This window comes from Pempheris klunzingeri, chromosome 11 (genome assembly GCF_042242105.1).
Source record: "Pempheris klunzingeri isolate RE-2024b chromosome 11, fPemKlu1.hap1, whole genome shotgun sequence".
Lineage (NCBI taxonomy): Eukaryota > Metazoa > Chordata > Actinopteri > Acropomatiformes > Pempheridae > Pempheris > Pempheris klunzingeri.
In genome coordinates, this window is record NC_092022.1 from 16,073,770 (window position 1) to 16,095,029 (window position 21,260).

The window sequence follows — 21,260 nt, forward strand, 5'->3', positions numbered from 1 at the left end:
TATTAACTTCAATTGTGATGCCATCACTAACAGTATAATTTTCCTTTCCTATAATTTCCTGCAGGTGATGTGATAGTCAGTGTGAATGACACCATTGTGCTGGGCTACACCCACGCTCAGGTGGTGAAGATCTTCCAATCCATCCCCATCGGTTCCATGGTGGACCTGGCCTTATGCCGTGGCTACCCGTTGCCCTTTGACCCCGATGACCCCAACACCAGCCTGGTGACCTCAGTGGCGATCTTGGACAAGGAGCCTATCATCGTCAACGGCCAGGAGACGTTTGACTCACCTTCCAACCAGGCCGGACCCATTAACGGCATGAGGGAGCCGCGGCCACACAGCCCCTCAGCTGAGGTGGCGTCTAACGGCTCACACGGCTACTCCAGCGATGTGGTCACGCTGGCCTCGTCCATAGCCACCCAGCCTGAGCTGATCACCATCCACATGGAGAAGGGCGATAAGGGATTCGGTTTCACAATTGCAGACAGCCTGACGGGAGGAGGGCAGAGGGTCAAGCAGATCGTGGACTATCCACGCTGCCGTGGCCTAAAGGAGGGGGATATTCTGATGGAAGTCAACAAGAGAAATGTCCAGAATATGAGCCACAATCAGGTGGTGGACCTGCTGAGCAAATGTCCCAGAGGCAGCGAGGTCACCATGCTGGTGCAAAGAGGTATGTATTACATCTTGATGTCAAATAATTGTCAACAGGGGTGGATAAACAGATGCAGGAACTGAAGTTTTGACGTGAAAGGATGTGTGATTAAGCACACAAAAGAAGGCTCTGTTGTCTGCTGAACAGACAACAGCTTGAATACTTGGCATGGAAAATGTGGCATAATGAGAAAACAGGAGAGAAAAGTGAGGATGAGAGTGGGTGGCATGTTGAAAATGTTCGGACTGGATGGGATGAAACAAAGTGAGGGAAAGAGACGATGGCATGAGTTAGCATGGCAGTCGATGAGCAGATGAGTGTGGGAAGGAGTGGGAGGCTGGGTAAAGAGGCGAGATGGATGAATGAGAGGGGAGGAGGAGCACTTTAGGTCAGGGACTCATATGTGCAATGAATACGGATGCTGCTTATTTGGACCTCAGCGACTTCACGTTTGCCATTGTCTTATGTTGCCTATATGATAATTAGGTATTGTGAAGGCTGCTCTGGCTGTTTTTTTTTATTTTTTAAAAATGCGGCACCGGGAATGAATAAGTGATTTACTATGTTGTTTAATGTTTGCTAATGCAGTGGCATACTGGTAATGTTGATTTTTAATGTTGGATGCTACCGTCTCTGGAGCCTGTTTACTGCCACACTGCGCCATTCATGCTCCTACACGCCACATGGCTTGGTATGACCCAGAGACAAATGCTTTTCTCATTGAAATGTCAAAACAAAACAAATTGTTTCCCGGGGTGTAAAGTATCCATGCAGACACTGAATGACATTAGAGGTCCCTCATTTGTGTCCAGTCCTTATTGTTGCTAAATTGCCGTCCATGCTGGCTGATACAGATCTCTATTAGTGGCAGGTTGGGATATGCACCCCACATCAATTATGCCCTCTAATGAGTTGACCTTGTGCACTGCTGCTGGAATAACGCTGCTGTATTGTGTTAAATGTCAGCATCATTATGGGCCTGCATGAGTGTGTCTTGAGAGAGAATCATACAGACCCAGGGCAGTATTACTGAGAATAGAGGGAGAGGTACAAAGAGAGCAAGACAGAGAGGAAATAGAAGAGGATAAGTGGGAAGGGGGCTACGGGCAATCACTGGGGCAGTCAGGGTAGGTCATTGCTGTTAGCATTACAACAAACCTGTCATTGTTATGAGCTCAGGTGAGTGGTCAGGTGATGGGGGACAGAAGCTACACACCCACACAAGCAGCCAGGGGGTCAGTCTTTAGATAAATTGAGCTTCTATCTCAAAGGTTAGACTGATGGTTGCTCGAAATTGAAATATTAATGCAATATGAAACACGAGCTTTGGTGCACAGGCTGAAATGGGTTTTTGATTCCTTACTTTAAGGAGCATAAACAAGTTTTTCCACAAAACCTGTTTTTCATTTTACAAAAGAGGTCAAATGTTAAATGTCGTCTAAACACAAGCAGTTGTGCAATGACTTTGCTGAAATAAAATACATATCTCATTTTTACATCGCAGCGCTACAGATTCATTGCACAATATGACATGCTTTAAACTGATATTGTGCCAAGATTATTATTAGACCCACCTTGTACGTTGTGACATGCAATAAGCTTACACAATCCTTGTTTTCTCAGAGTGTAAAGCCACCTGTAGTCGATCAGCAGAAAATGAAACAATTTAAGACTTTTTTTTTTCATTTATCTGGCAAAATGCCAAAGTTATTGGCTCCAGCTTCTTACAAGGATTTGTTTCTTTCCCCTTTTTATTATCATTATATGCTGAATGTCTTTGAATTTTGGATCACAAAACAAGCAATTTGCAGATGTCTCATTGCGTTCTGGAAAATTGTGACGTCCAAACAACGTGATGAATCCAAAATATACACCACAGATTAATCTATAATAACAATAATTGTTACCTGCAGCTGTAATCGATAATAATGGTTCTTGGGACTGAGATGTGCACTCAGTTTTCTGCCTGCGAATGACGTGGTGACCTTTCAAGTGATCGCTAGCAGCTAATGTATAATCATTCACAACCAACAATTATGGGAGCTAAGAGGAGCGAGGTAAGAAAGATAAGAAGAGAGAGGAGAGGATGAGAAATAGGAGGGCCATGGATCATGTTTTGAGAAAGTGGAGGTAGAGGATTAGGGGAGAGAGGGTGAGATTTGCTGAACAGCACTGGAAGTTCAGCGGGGGGAGTGTATTTGAGGGGATTGGTTTGGAGAAGCTCAGGCAGAGGAGAGGAGGAGGAGGAGGAGGAGGAAGAGGAGGAGGAACAAGGTGGACTTCAGCTGGAGGAGAAGAAACATTAATCTCTTCATCTGTGACTCATGAATCTGCGCTGTCTGACTCAGAGTTAGCAGAGTCCGTTTTTAAGAGAGGGCACAAAGCACAAGGTCAAACAAACAACATCACACAATGATTTCCCACAGGGATTGCTTTCTCTCATACATGACAGTTATTTTGTGTTTGTCACTGCAGTTGATATAATCCAATTTTGTATATGAATTTTTAGCCGTAGATTGAGTTGTGTCACAGAAGTTAATCTGTTTTTTTAATAAATAAATAAATAAATCCTTATAACATTGAAAAACTGAACTTGACATACAGTAGCTCCTTCTAACATTCAGATAGAGCTGTCTGTATTATCAGATGTGCATGACAAAGAGAGAAAAACATCATTTGCAATACTACACCAGTTCAGCAGCTTATCCCAGGAGGCAGCATTGCTATGAACTGAACCCTTTGAGAGTAGTTTACTTGTGGCTAATCTCTGATAGATAACAACATCGAGTTCAGAAGCTTCACAAGTAAAAATTTGAATGTGTTTTGGAGTTGCTGGTACCTTAATGTTCCCTGCATTAGCAGAACAGCAACTGAAATAACAGTTGAACCTCACACACTCGAAGAGACGAACACCTTGAAGAGAGGGAGAATGTGGAAAAATGTGGAGAGTCAGTTGTTAATAAGAAAAAAAGCTGGTCTGCAAGCCAGATGTGCATTGTCAAATGTGGAAGTAATGGTTATTACAGTTTATAGTTAATGGCTACATCTAATAACACTACAAAAATTCTGCAAGGTCTAAGATTTTGATTTTTATCTTTACACTCTCTCCGTGCTTAGCCTTTCTTGGCCATCACCTGACAAATGTGCAGCGGTCCGAAATGTGTTAAGCAATTGTGACGTGCAGGATCCATTTTTATCATTAAGTGATTTTGCAGCACGCTTGCACTCTAAGCAGTTGCATGTACGAATATCCACCTGCTAAAAATATCTATTATTACTGTAAGCTTTTCTAGTCTTTGATTTTTTTATTATGCAATAAAATTTTAAAGACAAAACATCTGGTGTTTTCACATGCTAGATCTTCCCCTGTAAAGGAGGCCAGGCCAGCTATGTGTGACTCCTCCATCTTGTCTTCCCATCGTTGTTGCCATGACAATCGTGCACAGCGCTCCTGTCCCTTGAGAGACAGAGAGAAAGAAGAGCGAAAATGAAAAGACAGAGAGAAGGGGCATAAAATATAAAGGAAATGAAGGTAGGGGAATGAGATATGATGGTAACAGACGTCAAGGAAGGGTGAGACAGTATAATTTAGAACAGATTAAGAGAGTGGACTGCCAGATAATAGGACAATCCTATAAGTAGAACAAGAGCAAATGTTTACAGATTAAGCTCAACAAAAGAGAACATTACTCATGTTGTACGCCCTCTAACAATGTATATAGAAAACCTGGAGGAAGGACCATTCACGCACTCTGTGTGGGCTCTGCATACACCCATCAAGGCCACAGCTTCAACAGCACATTGAAACACTGAGCCACTCACCACGCTGCAGATTCCGTTTGAAAAGCTCGAGTTTTTTCAGTGCTGTTGCTCAAGGATGAAAAACTGACCCCCACACACAGCTATGTTGAAACACACATTGTTGGACTTGTGCTCTGTTGTTGCCGTTCAGCAGTGAAAAAACTGGAGTTTGCATGTGGAATTTCTCGTAATTCTCCATGTGAGTACTTGTAAACACAAATTACACAAACTACTGAGCAGAGACACAGGGACTGCTCATATCGCAGATTGATGATGTGAACATGTCTTTGAGGCTCCACGTGTGCATCTGTGCTCCCTGTTCAATAATTTCCTCATCAGCATAGTTCTTTGTAATTCTGCTACTGATTGTAGGCATACTTCACTGTCTACTGTAAAAGAGGGAAAGGAAGCAGCCTCCTCCACACTGATGCTTAGAGCCAGCGTGGGTCACCAAACAACTGACAGCGCTCACTTTCAATCTGTTTACTTCCCCTCTCATTTCATTGATAATAGACACAGTCTAAAGCAGTCTGGTAGATGATTGCCTCGGTAATACCTAAATCAGGCCTTTTAAGCCGATGTTGCATCCTCAGTGATCAATTCAGGGTCTTTTGAATAGAGCAGGGTTTTGTTGTGGGGTACTAAGCAGAGCTTTACTATCATTCAGCAGCTTCAGCAAAGTCAAAAATATCAGAATCGTGGCCCTGGTGCATAATGTAAAGGCTACGTGTGCTTGTGCTCTGTGCATTAATAAATGCTCACCTTCTTGCATACCTGCCTGTGCTGTTATTGCATACTGTATAGCATGAATTCATTGATGCCTCTACACAGTTGCGTGTGTGCAGGAACATGTGCCTCCCATATTTATTTCACAGAGCCTTGGCTGCTCATAAATGTTACATTCAGCCAGATTCGATCAACTCTGAATTACACGTATACATCAGCATCACAATGCCGGAGTAAATTAAGCAGATTTAAAGACTGCATCATGCATGAGCATGCGTCCACATCGTGCAGCATGTCAATTCACTGTTCTAGCTGACACGGTGGATGAATGTGGAGTTGGGGTCAATGAATCTTTATTCCCCCTCAGTTCCTTGCCCAAATGTATTAACCATATGGTCACAGTTACATTAAATTTCTATATGCTTGATGCTAATTATTTTGATCTCGTTGCCACCTTGAAGCTTTTCAGGTTATTTCAAAGTGAAAGGTTTTTATTGGCCTCCCACACTGTGTAATTTTGGGCTCCTGGGTCATATAACCTGCTGCTGTAATGTGAAACACTGATTATTGACATCTGACCCTCTGATGTGTGTCCTTCCTGGGTCAGAGGCACATACACAAAAATACTCTTCAGCACCAGCTGAGACGTTGCACTTGCTCGAGTAAGTGGCACCCCATAATCTGAGGAAGAGAGCAAGCGAGAGAGGGAGGGAAAATAGGGGGGGATAAATTATGAATCATGTAGAGAGAGGGGCTTTGCAGCAACAGAGAGTTTTAACATTTAATGATTTTTTGCCAATGCAGCAGAAAGAGGCTAAGATGGATGCTTGCATGTTGTTGCATGTCTTACTGTCGATGGACTGTTCAATTAATACTTTCACTGTGTTTTTCTCTGTGCTCGCTTGGTATCAGATGATGTAGGAAATAATGTTTTCCTGGTCTCTTTAGCACAAATGAAGAAGAATGACACTGTAATGGATCAAAGGTCTGGCATTAATGTAAATATGGTGTGCTGATGCTGCTCACTCCTCATATTTAACAAAGTAGACTGCTGCCACTGTACACAGAACTGCTAGATTGCCTTGGCAACAGCAACTCTTTGTCCCGATCCTGCCTCATGTCGTTCATGCATTCATTTTTCTATTTTTGTCTCAACATACTGTGCTGTAGTAAGTGGCAGGAAAAGAAGCTTCGGGGAAGGGTATCGTAGTTTTCTTGGAGAGCGGTGAATACTCAGTGCGTGAGGTAAACTATCAGGTGGAGTCTGAATAAGCTTGTGTTAATATGTTTGAGGTAGACGAACCTACATGATGAATGAATTATTGGCTTGTGATGGATGTGAAAGAAAAGCAGTTAAGTGGGAATGTAGATTATTCCCTACACTGGTATGCTGTGAATCTTCTCCCCTGACAACTGGCTCCAAGCATTAATATTTCATTAGCACAAATGAGATTGATTTTCTTGGTGACTCTCTACAGTATGTTAACTGGTGTATAAGAGAGAGAGATAGAGACAGATACAGGGAGACCAAGTCATGGTGCAAGGAAGAAGAGGAGGGGGTGGGAACAAGAAAAAAAGGCAGAGAGAAGATCAGCTTCTCGGTGTAAGCCTTGAGCAAAGCAGAGGAGTGGAGAGGAGAGGAAACAGCTCAGTAGTTGCTCAGAAGATGTGTATAGTAAGGCAGAAGCTCAGACTTTCCTTTGATATGATTCTCAAGCTTCTGAGCTCCTTCTCTGTGGCTAATAGTTGAAATTCTGCTGTAGAGCTTGTGGTGGAGGCAGCTGGCAAGCAGACTAGGGAGGGGGATCTATGGCCGCTTGCGGGGACCTGTAGCTTGGACTAGTAGCCCAGGGCAGCTTGCAGCATAAGTCAGCCTGTCTAATGCAGATAGATCAGTTGCTCCCCTCCTAATAGCACGGGTGAGAGCGCTGGCTGGAGCGGGATACAGCACAGGGGGAGGAGATCACTTGGATTAGTGAGCTGCCTAGCGCAGTGTGTTGCTCAGAGAGAGAAAGCAACAGAGAAGAGGAGGAGGAGGAGGAGGAGGAGGAGGAGAGAGAGCCGGGCCAGTTGCGCTCTGCTCTGCAGCAGGAACCAGGGTCCATTCACTCATCCCGGGGAGTTTTTGATCAGAGTGGACAAGGGAAGAGCACAGCAGGTCATTAATGCTCTCTCTGTCTCTCTGCCGATGTTTTGCAGGAGTGGTGCCAGCCAAGAGGAGTCCAAAGCTGGTGGTGAGTACTATGATCTTCAGCTCTTTTGTGTGTGTGCGTGTTAGCTGTACTGAGTGAAAGGCGTGCTATTTAAAGACCAAAAGACAGAGGTATAATTTAGAACTCCTGCTCTACTGTTCTGCACATAGCTTCATAAATCTTCACATTTAATCCTACTGTCACCATTCCTCTGCTTCTTTCTCTGTCTGCCACTTTGCTTCCTCCTTTTATTATTTTCCTTGCCTCTGTGTTGTCATTTCTCTGTTTTATATCCTCTCTACATGCCTCCACTCCTGCCACGCTGCCATCCTGTGACTAATAAAGCATAGCCAGGCAGAACAGTGTAACAGTGACCAGCTGTTGGGGAGGGCAGACAGCCACAGCTGAGGGAAGATGGGAGAGAAGCAAGAGACAAAGATAGGATAAAAGGATGTGGATGAGGGAGGGGAAGACCAGTGTGGAGATGGTTTGTCCCACAACAGTGAATCACTGTGATAGCCCAAAGATACAGAGGACACGCTGAGGCTAACAGACAGGGAGAAGGGAGCAATGACGACAGAGTGAGCTGGAAACAAAGCAGAGGGAGACTGGGGAAGCTGGAGGAGAGATTGCAACAGATTGCAATGTGACTCGTAGTTGTGGCTGATAAGAGAGGACAGGGAAAGGGGGCGGAAAGAGGCAGAAAGCAGCTTCTGTGAGCTGCGCGACGGTGGGTCTCTTAAGGGACAGTGCAGTTATTCAGGAGTTTAAAGTGGAAACACCTCCTCATTTTTACAACTCATCTCAACCTAATAAAAAATCAATGCAAGCTCAGAAGAGACGCCAGTTCAGCTTTAAATTACCGTCACCTTAATTCCCCCCCAGAGAGCCACCGAGTAACAGCAGAAGGACGTTTCCTCTGGACAGGCTCATCCAAGGTCAGTGATGGGTTCAGTTCCAACCACCTGAGTGGAGGAAAACCTTGTCCTGTGGTGTCTTTTGATCAACATTAAAAGCTCTCCCCTCAGCTGGCTGGATATTAGGATTTGTTTGAAATGGTATCAGTCAGGGCTGTGGGTGTTACCTATTCAGGTCACATGTCACGGCTGATGGAGGCGGGGTGGGTGCTGTGAGGCAGTTGAGAGGGACCAATAGTGGAACTGTCTGCCTGTCACTTTGGATTAGGTTTCCAGTGAGGAAAAGCCAGTTTTCCCCTCTCTGTGTTATGTCAGTGAAATGTCACGCTGCATGCGACTTCGTGTCAAACCAGAACAACCATTTTGCCTCCAGTTCAGTCTAAATAAATGCTCACAGTGAACTCCCATATGCAAGAGAGACTGTGCTGTCTCAACCCATTAAGCAAGTCTCCAGTGATCAAATGAGAAGTCAATTTTGCATGGCTGTTGTCCTCATTAAGAAGCATTACTGGAATATTTGACCCTTCATCTTGTACAGTGCGATGAGTGAGAGACTGGTAGGCTGTGCCATGACTTCTCTGCCATTTAATGCACCGGTTTATTATTCATATCAGATCAGCAAATGATTCACTTGTCATTTTGGCACTTTTTCACTGTCAGTAATTGCATTTTCTCAGTGAGGCTCATTATTCATAAAGCTGTAAAGTGCTCTGTAATATGCATTTGCAAATAATAACCAGATAACATGCACACTGTCTGGTTGCAGAATCAGAATGCAAAGTTCACAGAAAACCATAAGGTGCCTGGCAGTGTAATACCAGGCAGTAAAATAATCAATGTAATCTCTCTAATGTTTAAGTGGGTGTTCAGAACAAAAACAGCCCTGTATTTAAAAAAAATGCAAAGGGTTTTATTAGTGGGGGGGTGTTGAAACAGGCAGCAGTGACACAATGAAAAAATGAGAGTCCAGTTTGAGAAACAGATCTGCGACTTTGAAGACTTGTAGTATTCTGTCACAGGATTTCACAACTCTGGAAAGTTATCATGGCGGCAGTTCTTTTATCTTTCATTGCAAAGACTGAGTTACAAATAAGAGTCAAAATCAAAGTCAATCTGAACGTGGCCTAATGCGCAGGCATAACACAATATTTTCATTGTTAAACCTTTTTTTTATTTTACTGTGAAAACACAATTATTTTAAGCAATTTCACTTAACTGAGTAGCAACAGTAAAGTCGCAGTACTTCTCTGTACCCACCAGGATTCTTCTTTTCTCTCTTCTTAATGCCAGAGTTTACATATTCCTGTTTCAGTTAAGACCAGCTTTGATTCTGTGCATGAACCAATGCATCTGACCCTCTGTAATAAACAAAAAAATCATAAAAATTCTTTATCTTTGTTCATTAAAATCCCTCACATTTCACTCTGTCTTTATCTCGCAACCATGGGAACCAAATCATGTCGCCTCACACTCCTGCAGACATTTTTTTATTGAGAGATGTTCTACTGCAATGTCTAAAAAAGATGACCTTGGATGGGTTTTTTCTCTCCTTTCTCTGTCCTCCATCAACACTTTTCTCACTCATCTCTTTCCCCTTATATCTCGCCCTTATCACTGACTCACTTATCATCTTTTTTTTTTCTCCAACCTCTGCCCTCTACCTCCAACTCCTGCTTATAACCAACCCCATTTCTTACAGTCGTGCACCTCTCTTTCTGCTTTCTGTCCAACCAGCACCAGTTAGAGAGGAAAGACAGCCAGAGCAGCTCCCAGCACAGTGTGTGCAGCCATCGTAGCACCCACACCGATTCTCCGAGCCACCCGCCCTCTGCCATGCCCAGCGAGGCTGTGGCTCCCACTCCTGCTGCCCCCACCCAGCCTCTGCCAGGCCTGCCCCCTCAAGACCCTGCAGATGGCACCCTCACCCTCCAGAAGAAGCCAGACCCCTTTAAGATTTGGGCGCAGTCCAGGAGCATGTACGAGAGCCGACGTGAGTAGACTTCAGTTCTCATTCTTTTAGGAATTTGGAAGTTTTGCTGACTTTAGAGTTTAAACGATCAGCAAGGTTTATCCTCTAGCGATAGACCCGTTAACCTTTCATAAAGGTGAATATGGCCCGAGATCATTTGGTAGGAGACGTGTGAAGATAAAAGCTAAAAAAAAAAGCTCTCAGTTGTGGAATGACCTCCCTAAAGATCTGAGGCTGTTATCACACATTTTTGTTGATGAATCTTTATGCAGTGATTTAAAGGAATATTCTGGTCAGTTCAGTTAAATGAGAAGATCGATATACTTCTCATGTTTGTATTGTAAATATAAGGTTATATCCAGCAGCAGTAACCAAATGTAATAACCACCGTGTGCCGTTTCACAGGGGTTATGTGCAGACTATTCCTTTATAAAGATGCTGGTCGGCATATTTTGTAACCTTCAGACAGAGCCGGGCTGGCTGTCTCCTCCTGTTTCCAGTGTTTATGCTGGTATCTTCTGTCTTCTTACTTCTAATTGGATCTTTTTTAACTATAATGTCCACTGGTTGGAGAGTTAGACCCTTTTGATAAAGTGAAAAGGCTCCCTGGAAACATTTCTTGTTTCGAGTGCATTAGCGATTGGATTACTTAAATTGTGAGAACAAGAATCACAGCGAATAGAATACAGTGAGCACCACTGGGCTCACCTCTATGTGTTTGTGTCTCTTAATGCCTTTTTATATGTTCGCTAAACAATTGTGTGCTTATTGAGTCACAACTGATCCTGTGACAAAATATGCCTCCAAGAGGGAACTGTCCTTGAAAACACACAAGTGTTTGCTGATGGGTGGTGTGGTAGTGGTATGTGTTGTGCATGTGTCCTTCATATGCACACTGTTTTTGCCTTTGTCTTAACTGAAAGTAAAAAACATAAAGAACAGCATATTTGTGTGTGTGTAAATTCCTGCACATCATCTGGTGAAGGGACAAGAAACACTTCACATTCTAAATCACGTTTAAAAACTGACCACATCAACATTATCAGCAGCCAAACAGCTTGCCGCACACCCTGTTTAGTCACTGGAAAAACACAGGAACCAAAATCCAAAACTGGAACACCCGTAAGTAGGCAGCCTCTCTGTGAGACTCCTCAATATCATTTGCAGTCATGGCCTATTCTTGCATTATTCATGGGGAAACACTGTAAGGGTGTCAAACCGCTTATTTTCAGTTTCGAATAGAAGAGTGTGAATGTGAGAAATAACTGGTTCACTCGATTCTGGCTGAATTACATCTTTCAGACCCCTGCACTTGCACTGGTGGTGATATTTAACTTGAGAAAAGGTCGGTATAGGTGTGAAACACACCTCTGTGTTGCAAAAGATTGCTTTGTGATTCTAGACGGGTGATGTCTATGGCAGGTATGCTGTGTTAGCTTGTCGCACATTGTGACTGTTGCCATCCAGACGTGGACATGCCGTGCATATTGCAGTGTTGGTTAATAATCATGACTGCCTGTAGAATCTAGGACTACTGCTGATTAAATATTAACTGGGCCCAGAGAGGGCTGCTTTAAGCTGCGGCTGATTGGTATATCTGTTTGATAACCCCTGAAGGAGCTGCAGCCCCTTTTTGAGTTGGCGGCGGAGGAGGGGAGACATAAGGAAACAAGAGAGAGAAGGAGACAAAGAATGACAAAGAGGCCCAGATTCTCTGTCTGTATTTTCATATGTATTCATGTGCATGCTGCCACACACAAGCGCACACTCTTGAATTTAAGTAGGTGGTTCCATGCATCCATTGAGTGCACTAGAAGAGCAATACTTCAGTGGCAGGACAGTGTGACTGAAAGGTGAGCTTTTGCCTCCCTGAATGCTCTGCGTCTCCTGGCACATGATGTGGCACACAGCCATATCTCTTACTGTTCGCTTATGCTGCTTTGATCACTACTCTAAAGACACGGATCAGCAGAGGGTTAATTACAAGTCTAGCCGCAGCTATTTAATTCACACCACGCACATTATTGTGGGAACCAGAGAGCTAATGGGTTTACAACTGGCCTTGCGTGACAGCCGCGCAGACAGCAAGCAGCACAAGAAGAAATGGCTCGTTCCTCCTGTGCGGACTGGCCCTGTGGGCTGAACAGACTGACACCAAATTGCCTGTGTCCTCCTCCACAGTCTGCTCTGTCCACGGCGAGATACAAATGTGTGTGTGTGATGGAAAGCAGGAGAGAAATAGGTGAAAAAAAAACAATTTCATGTTTATGAGAAACTTTCAGTTTCCTCATAATAGCGCTGCCATCGAGTAACTTTTCAGACTGCAGGTCTGCAAGTACGCTGAGGTCACACCATGAGACAGTGCAGCCTAGTTTGTGGTCTACAATTGAGAACAAGGAGCCAATCTGCTCAATGAGGCAGGGCCAAGGCGAGGGAAGGAACAGCTGTTGATTCTCCCTGTTCTCATTCTGACGCTAATAGACAAACAAACACCTTATTGATCAGCGATTACACAACTCGACGTGGATTTGTGATAATTGGACAAAACAGGAGACATAACTTGCTGATTAGAGCAACAAGCATTCAGTGATTAGCCTACGTAGATGCTAATCTGTCAATGCTGAGGGGTGCCTGCAGGTCTTTGGCGGATATGGTGGGTGATCTCCACGGAGTCCTCTGACTGTTTCTCTTGTGTATTTCAGTGCCAGATTGCCAGGAGCAGGACATTTTCCTTTGGCGAAAGGATACAGGCTTCGGCTTCCGTATCCTGGGAGGAAATGAGCCCGGGGAGCCTGTAAGTATCCCTCCACCTTTGAATCCCATTAATAGTTAATGTGTTAAAAGACTTAAAGTGTACATACACACACCCATTCACCCTATCCATTCCAATGCGGCTAATTTTAAATCTCTGAATGCTTTGTCCTTTCTCTTAGTATGCTTTCTAGTTCCATAAGAGGTTCTCTGTTGTGTTAGTTCTCTCTCTTTCCCTTTCGTCCTGCTTTTCTGTTTAGTCTGCCTTTAAACCACAGTAGCAGAAAGTTCTAGCACATCACTCTGTCTCTAACTGGAGCTACTGGTCTCTGGGGGATCATATAGACAGCTTGTTAAGAGAACCAAAGGCCTTACCCACAATCCCTTTGGTTGTGCGCCATACATTTGTCTTAAAAGGAGGGAGCAAGACGGAGAGTGGAAGGCAGATATTGAGGAATAGAGGGAAATAAAATGGCAGCAGGCTTCAGGTCTACCCCACCGGAGTTAATACTTGTTGTTTGTGCCAAAAATGCTGGGTGGTAGTTGCGCTTGTTTCTCTTAGAGCTGTGTGTTCACTCCCACACAATGCCTAAAGCACACAAGCGTCTCCATGGCCCCGATAGGCTGCATTGGCCTTCTTGGTTTCTTTGAACGTCAGCCACAAATACCTTGAAGTAAAGCAACAGTAGACTCTGAAAAGCTGCGCTGTTAAACGGATAGATTCAAAATCAGAAGGAGATAAGTCACAATGAATCACTGCGCGCTGTCTCAGCTTTACTTCAGTTTAATGACTCTTAAGTAGCCACGGTGCCGTATCATAATTATAAAGCTACTCTATTCAAGCCTCTCTATTGATAGACAATACTGTGAATTGCAGCGCCAGTTAGCAAAAGCCTGTACTCCACTACATCATGCATTGTGTGTGCTTGCCTTTTTCAGATCTACATAGGGCACATAGTGAAGTACGGGGCAGCAGATGAGGATGGGCGCCTGCGGTCGGGTGATGAGCTCATCTGTGTGGACGGCACGGCGGTGGTGGGCAAGTCTCACCAGCTGGTGGTGCAGCTGATGCAGCAGGCCGCCAAACAGGGCCATGTCAACCTCACTGTCAGACGCAAGACCCCCGGATACGGAGGTGCTGAGAGTTTTACATAAAACTTGTGCATGTACAATCAGACGTGTGTCAAGCACTGCCACATGCATGTTATATAAATGTGTTGCACACCGCTTGCTCTTCTGTGCACTCACCAATGTCATGGACATGACAAAGTGAAGCTACAGTTGAAGAAATGCATGAATAACAATTGTTTCCTCATCCACAGTGTCAAAAGGGGAGGGTGACGTTCCCCCATCGCCGGCCTCCTCCCACCACAGCAGCACTCAGGCACCCAGCCTGACGGAGGGCAAGCGAACCCCCCAGGGAAGCCAGAACTCCCTAAACACCGTCAGCTCCGGCAGTGGATCTACCAGTGGCATAGGCAGCGGCGGCGGGGGTGGCAGCGGCAGTGCAGTGGTGCCTGCCTCCTTGCAGCCGTATGATGTGGAGATCCAGCGTGGAGAGAACGAGGGCTTTGGTTTCGTCATTGTGTCATCGGTCTCCAGGCCTGACGCCGGCACCACCTTTGGTAAGTGAGGCGGACCGAGCTGGAGCTAGTTGAGACTGACAGGGACTTCTACTCAGTTTGACGCGAGAATTTATTTTGTTTACTAACTCCATTTGACTTCAATATGGTTCAAATTAGACTTTAATCTGACTCAACAGTTTGATTGTTTGGGCATTTGTAATCTGTGCTGGTGCATGCTGCTTAAAAACGCTTTCTGAAGATCTTTATTTTTCTCTGCGATTAAGTTACTCTGTGAGCAGCATGCATGAACTCAAACTTCAAAACAGAACAATATTTTGGTCTCAAAGCAATATTCCTCAAAGGTTACCACATGGTACTGATGATAATACTTTATCACATAGAATGCAACTTAATACTTGCTTCACAATCATACTGACCGAAGTATGAAGGTATGAGGGAAAACCAGCATGTGGCCAAGAATAGTTTATTATCATATCACATTAAATCAATCAAATGAAAACAAACTGAAACAAAAAAGTGAAAGGGTGAAAATAAGATGTATTAATTAAGCTCATTTAAGTTCTTGCTGAAATCCAGACCAAGCCAGTATGAGATAATGAGCTTCCCAGCTACTGCAGCTAGCAGGAGTGACAGTGTTTGCTACAGATCGGATTTTGAGGGCTGAAATCAAAACCATAAATTTAGTTTTTAGGTGTTACAGTCACAACCAGATACAAAACATTTTACAACTAACATTAATACTGCCTACGACAGGCAAAAGAAAATATATAAGGCTTTGGCTTTTAAAGACCTGCAGATAACCCTGGAGAATTTGATAAAAAAAACAAAAACAGAGTTGATGCCCCAGTCTGCAACGCATGTGTTTAACAAATAGACACGTCCACAGAGTATAAATGAACCACTAGTAAAATGACTGATGCCATCTCCTGGCAGAATTACAATATTTTTACAGTTACTTCTGGAGTTTCCTCCACTTTATGAATGGCAGGCGAGTGGCGTATGACAGGAGCGCGCTTAATGCCACAGGCCGAGGTCACAACCCTACTATCACAAGCTTAGGGACAATGAAATCTCTTCTTATGTGCGGAACGCGCTCCCTCGGGATCAGCCTGGCTGCATCTGTATCACAAACACCATCATCACAGATTCATGCCTCACAGCTGCCCTCACCAATTCATTCAGCATGTAATTGAAGTCTACTCAGTTCACTCCATAGCTGTCTATACCATTTACGTATCACAGCAAAACAGCACAATTGCATGTATTAAAGTTGCTCAGACATTGCTGAGGAATTGTAGATGTCCTTCTTGAACAAATTTGGTATTAACCTCCGAGTGATGAATTTCCAACACCAATGTCATGCCAAGGCCTCTTGTATAGTTAGCCATTATGATGATGTACTGTGCCGTGTCACAGGCAAAACACAAGAATGGATGAGACGTTAGCTACTCCGACTGCCCAGGGAAAATTTCATTGATCCCATGGGCTAATGGTGTTGCTCTGCAAAATGCAATGCAAGAATTAACGTGTTATTTATAGCGTCACGAGTGACAGTAACAACCTTGTCTAAACGTCTTCTAGTCTTTTGAGGTTCGTGTTTTCGCTGCTGCCTCACTGCTCTGCTCCATCACTATTCCTCTTGGGACGATGAGATGAATGGACTCTGTGCTTTCATGTGCTGATCTGGGATCGCACTGTAGCATCCTGCGCTCACTCTCCTAATGGATTCAAACTATGTGGGACATGAGCTGAAATGTGACAGAGGAATGTGTATTTCTAAAAAAAAAACAAAAAAAAACAGGCATGGCTCTCTGGATACTTCCAGGAGTGCCATGTCGGTCAGGAAGAACAAAGCAGAGTCAGCTGATTGAACATCCCATAAATCATGGATACGAGAAAAAAGCATTTCGCTCCTGTCCAGCAGGACCCATCCCCCCTTTCATTCCCGCCTACTATGACCTACAGTTGGTTTTGTGCTTAGCAGATTGGATATTAAATCCTGTGTACTTGCCACACCCTGTAATGTCCCACAAATCATTATTTAGATAGAATGACAGCTTACAAGTGCATTTTTCAATCGAGACAGAGGGAGGATAGCTGCAAAGTAAGGTGATGTAATAAATATAGATGTCGCAAAACTACTGGATGGAAGGGGGAGCATAGGGAGGTGCGGAGAGTGAGACGGAGAGCGGGTGAGGAGAACTGGAGGTCCCCGGGGTCTGTTCAAAGCTTCTATGTAAACAAGATGTGCAGTGTTGAATACTGTCACTCAGGTGCAGATTGTATTTCTTGCAGTGCTTGCATTGACCAAATGACTGGTGCCATATATCGGCTCTCGGCTGCACATCTCACCTCAGAGTGCTCTTCTTTAGGAATCCTTATCATTTTCTGAGATCCCACAGCTCAATTACCTGAACGCCTTACACTGCAGCAATGACTGAATGCTCATTGATCCCTGCTAGGGAGGTGTTGTCATGATGCTGAGACCAGTGTATTGATAGGCTGTCAGGCGTTAACCACTGTGGGCCCTGACCAGTGGCATATGATTCACGGCCCATTGATTTATGTATCAGGCGGTGGGGGCAGAGACAGACCAAGCTCATGAATTCTGTTTTTGACATCCTCAATCTTTCTGAGGTATCTACTGTAGATTGCCACATGTTAACTTGGGGTGCACATGCAGCGTAATGGTATTTTGTGGGGGAATTGGGATTAAGATAATTAACCCTGTCTTTTCCTCTTTCTCCCTGTTTTTTTTCCCTCTTCTTTTTCATGAAATATAAAATCAATATAACCAACAATCAACAACACAATCAATCAAATGATCACCATACACTATTTCTAACACACAATATACATGCAAACAAACATGTATGTTAACACAAAAGCTGGAAATGCTTGTGTGGCCATGCCCCACAAAATAGGACGCATCATCGAAGGCAGTCCAGCAGACCGCTGCGGGAAGCTGAAAGTAGGGGACCGAATATTGGCTGTTAACTGCTGCTCCATCACCAACAAGTCACACTCAGACATCGTCAACCTGATCAAGGAAGCCGGGAACACAGTCTCGCTCAGGATCATCCCGGGTGATGGTAAGGCTTTTGGCTTCCAGCTTCACATGGCTGTTTCATAATGCATCATGGAGTGACTTATTCATGGATGTGGTGGGAAGGAAAGGGCACCACTGCTCTACACAGGCAAGAGCACTTTTCATCAGGGTGTGAACCCTGGTAGCTCAGAGAGTGAGTCACTGAGTAGGAGTAAGGTGAAGTTGCCCCCAGAAAATACTGTAAAATCCTTCTCTCTTTCTGCTTTTTGTCTATTTACTTTGCCGGATATCTTACAACTTGCAATATTTTATGAATTTGAAAGGATTTAACAACACTGCTCACATAGAAACAAGTGCTTCCTGTTGGTGTCACAACTTTTTAGGAAACGGAACTGCATGATACAGCAGCAGCTCCACAATTTGACTGAAACATGTCAAGTGCTGCAAAAAGGGTGCTTGTTACTGGCTGATCCACTGGTAAACCAATGAAAACACTGAGCAGAGACATAGAGACAATGAACTAAAGATGTGTAGCCCTCAACCTTGCAATACGGATATAGAAGTAAACAGTGAGGACTTATCTTTGTCACAAAATTTATTTTTAAAAAAGAATAGAAAAAAAAAAAATCTCTTAGCTCTTTTTCAAATAAGCCAGCAAAGTGTCAGTGGAAACTAATGTGCGCTGCAGTGTTCTTGTTGGTGATAAGATGGAATTGAAGAGAGGCTAGAAAAGTCGTCTTTGGTTTTTGCCCTCCTGGAAAAGCAAATGAAACAAAATGATGCAAGTCATGAGTTTTTTTTTCTTCTTTACTGCTGCTTTTCTTTCGTGTAGCTGGGGCCAGTGTTGTCCATGAGCAAATGGCAAATGACAACATCACGGTCAGTTAGCATTAGATTGAACAGAGCAGCCTGTGGGAGTTCAGTGGACTCTTGTGGACAGTAACATTTTGTTCTCCAGTGTCTTTTGAAAACACAGCTGTGGTCAAATGCGTTTAACAAAAGCAGTCACTTTATTTTACTTCAGATGCTTATTTTTTTCATCTATTTTTTCCTTTCCAGAATCTTCCAATGCTTCTCTGCTGACTAATGCAGAGAAAATAGCTACCATCACCACCACACACACACCTCAACAGTCCACAGAGTCCCGGTAGGTGATGATGCATCACTTTAAAAAAAAATAATAATAATAATTCACATCACAACTCTTTCTGGAATATATTCTGTAATACAGTACATGTATTCATATGGCCTTCTCTTTTTTTTTAAAGGAATAACTCAAAGTCGAAAGGAGCTCCTCCTCCACCTCCAACCCAGACAACACAGGTAAGAATAGATGGTTTCACTCCACAGTTAATGATCGTCTGGGTTTTACATAACACCTAATTTTCCATCTGTCACGTACCATAGCATGTACTACAGCGATAAACAGAGGAATGCCACTTAATGCCAAATAGCATTTTCAGAAAGTCCCCCCTGGAAGACTAGGGGAGATAGTTTTGCACTCGATAGATATAAAATCTGACATTAAAATGAGAGCATTATTTGATTATGAATAAAGGTTTGGGCCTAGTGAGTGGCAGACAAAATGATTTTGGTAGAAACCATACTCATGTCGAGAAGGAACTTTTGATATGTGTGGTAAGCTTTGGTCCAGTCCTTGTGGTGCCCTTGCTTGGTGATCTGTACCCTGCTCACAGGCTCATGTGACATTAATTATTCATGCATTCAAGGGTATTGTACTGCCATTGACATTTTGTGAGTTTTTGTGGGACATGGCTTGATTAGTCCTGAAGTTTGGACTCACCTTTTGGCTTCCTTGTGTAACATGGATTAGTCACTCCTCCTCTTCAGCGCCTTATCTCTTATTTTCTGTCTCTTAGGATGCTGAGTTCTACTCTGTGGACCTCGAGCGGGACAGTAAAGGTTTCGGCTTCAGCCTGAGAGGAGGACGGGAGTACAACATGGACCTGTATGTGTTGAGACTAGCGGAGGATGGAGCTGCTGTCAGAAATGGCAAAATGAGGGTACGAAACCATTAAAAGCTGATTTTGTGATTAAGGAGTTTATTTTTCTCCTGTTTCTCTCTTCAATACATCTTGGCAGGCAAAATTTCCACTTCACAAACCATTGCTGAGATACTATAACAGGCTAGCTGTGACAATAATGTGGCCTCTCTGTCTTAGGTGGGAGATGAGATCCTGGAAATTAATGGTGAGAGCACAAAGAACATGAAGCATTCACGTGCCATTGAACTTATCAAGAATGGTGGTCGGAGGGCGCGGCTCGTCCTCAAACGGGGCGACGGATCTGTACCTGAGTATGGTAGGTAATCATGTTGCAAAGTTTTTCTCCTCTTCCTGTAAATAACTCGTCCAATAACAATATTGAAATCTTATTATTGCTCCAGCTCTACACACCACAAACATCAATAAAGCTTCTTATCTGCTGAGTGCACCACAGGGACATTTTTTTAAATTGATTTTCAAAACTGTTATTGCTGTATAATGATAAACATTTAACAGAAAGACACTTTCTGATCTAGAAAGATAATATGAAGTGACTTATAGTTTCAGCCCTAGATTGAGCTGTCAAATATTATTGATTAATGAAGAAATGGTTGCTACAAAAGCTTATTCAGTGATTTATACTGTATAGGATCTATAGGACAGATGTTTTACAGCTGAAGAAATATTCCCTCCCAAGAGCTGTATCCTCTGCTGATGGATTGCTCCACTCACAGTTTGAGTCGTATTATTGAATTTCTCAGCATTATTTTCCCGGTTTATCTGGGGTTTAGTTTTCTGACATTTTCCCCCTCTCAGATGTTTTTTTGATACTCTATAAAGTGTAATATTTTCTTGTCATTCACAACAAATCCTTTCTCTCTATTAAGATGCACTGTAAAGCAGCCTCTTGTCTGTTTTATTTGTTTTCTCCTCTCTATTCCTCCTTTCTCTCTGATTGTCTCTTGTTGCTGGGCTCTTCCTCCTCTCTCCAGCGATGATGGCTCCTCATCTCGCTGTTGGTACAATGAGGAATGACAAGATGGGAGAGCCCTGTTTCTACCTAATGGGCCAAAATCAGACCACGGTTTGTAGCCAAAAGTCTGTCCCAATCCGCTCTCCCTGTCATCTTTTTCCTTTCACTTTTATCCACCCTTCCTTCCAGCTCATCCCTACCTGAATCCCACTTTGTGTGTCTTTGCGCGCGGTTCTGTTGACATAGTGTGCATGCTTTATGTCTTGTCATGCCTGAATTAAATTTAAGTTAACTTCTGTGAATCCGTACACGTACAAACCTTCCCGTTCCGCCAGCCTCACACCAGATATTTTTACTGGGACTAATTTAATGCTACTGCTCATCACGTGCTGCTGCCATAGCAACCTGTTTCTAATTTGCCAGACCTGCAGCCAAACACACTCTTGTTTTTTGTTTTTGGTTTGTTCCTCCCAACGATGCACATTGAGTTGCTCACCATTTTGTTTTGAATGATTTCCTAGGTGCCTGCTCGTTGATAACCCCTGCCCTACACTTGCCAGTGTGTTGCACCTGCTGTTGTTGCTGACATCACCTTGTGTCTCAACCCACAGACCTATAGAGAAAACATATTG

General features: G+C 43.6%; 1 protein-coding gene across 5 annotated transcripts in view; it reads left to right on the forward strand.

Annotated features, from left to right (window-relative positions):
- LOC139210382 (membrane-associated guanylate kinase, WW and PDZ domain-containing protein 1-like) overlaps window positions 1-21,260 on the forward strand; it is an 88,153-nt gene that overhangs the window by 64,721 nt on the left and 2,172 nt on the right. For all 5 annotated transcript variants that reach the window (XM_070840418.1, XM_070840419.1, XM_070840420.1 and 2 more), the window contains 11 exons: window positions 65-676; window positions 7,385-7,419; window positions 10,029-10,284; window positions 12,966-13,057; window positions 13,954-14,149; window positions 14,337-14,639; window positions 17,489-17,692; window positions 18,709-18,796; window positions 18,918-18,972; window positions 19,530-19,673; window positions 19,833-19,971. In XM_070840418.1, the coding sequence (XP_070696519.1) occupies window positions 65-676; window positions 7,385-7,419; window positions 10,029-10,284; window positions 12,966-13,057; window positions 13,954-14,149; window positions 14,337-14,639; window positions 17,489-17,692; window positions 18,709-18,796; window positions 18,918-18,972; window positions 19,530-19,673; window positions 19,833-19,971 (2,124 nt within the window). The remainder of the gene's footprint in view (window positions 1-64; window positions 677-7,384; window positions 7,420-10,028; window positions 10,285-12,965; window positions 13,058-13,953; window positions 14,150-14,336; window positions 14,640-17,488; window positions 17,693-18,708; window positions 18,797-18,917; window positions 18,973-19,529; window positions 19,674-19,832; window positions 19,972-21,260) is intronic.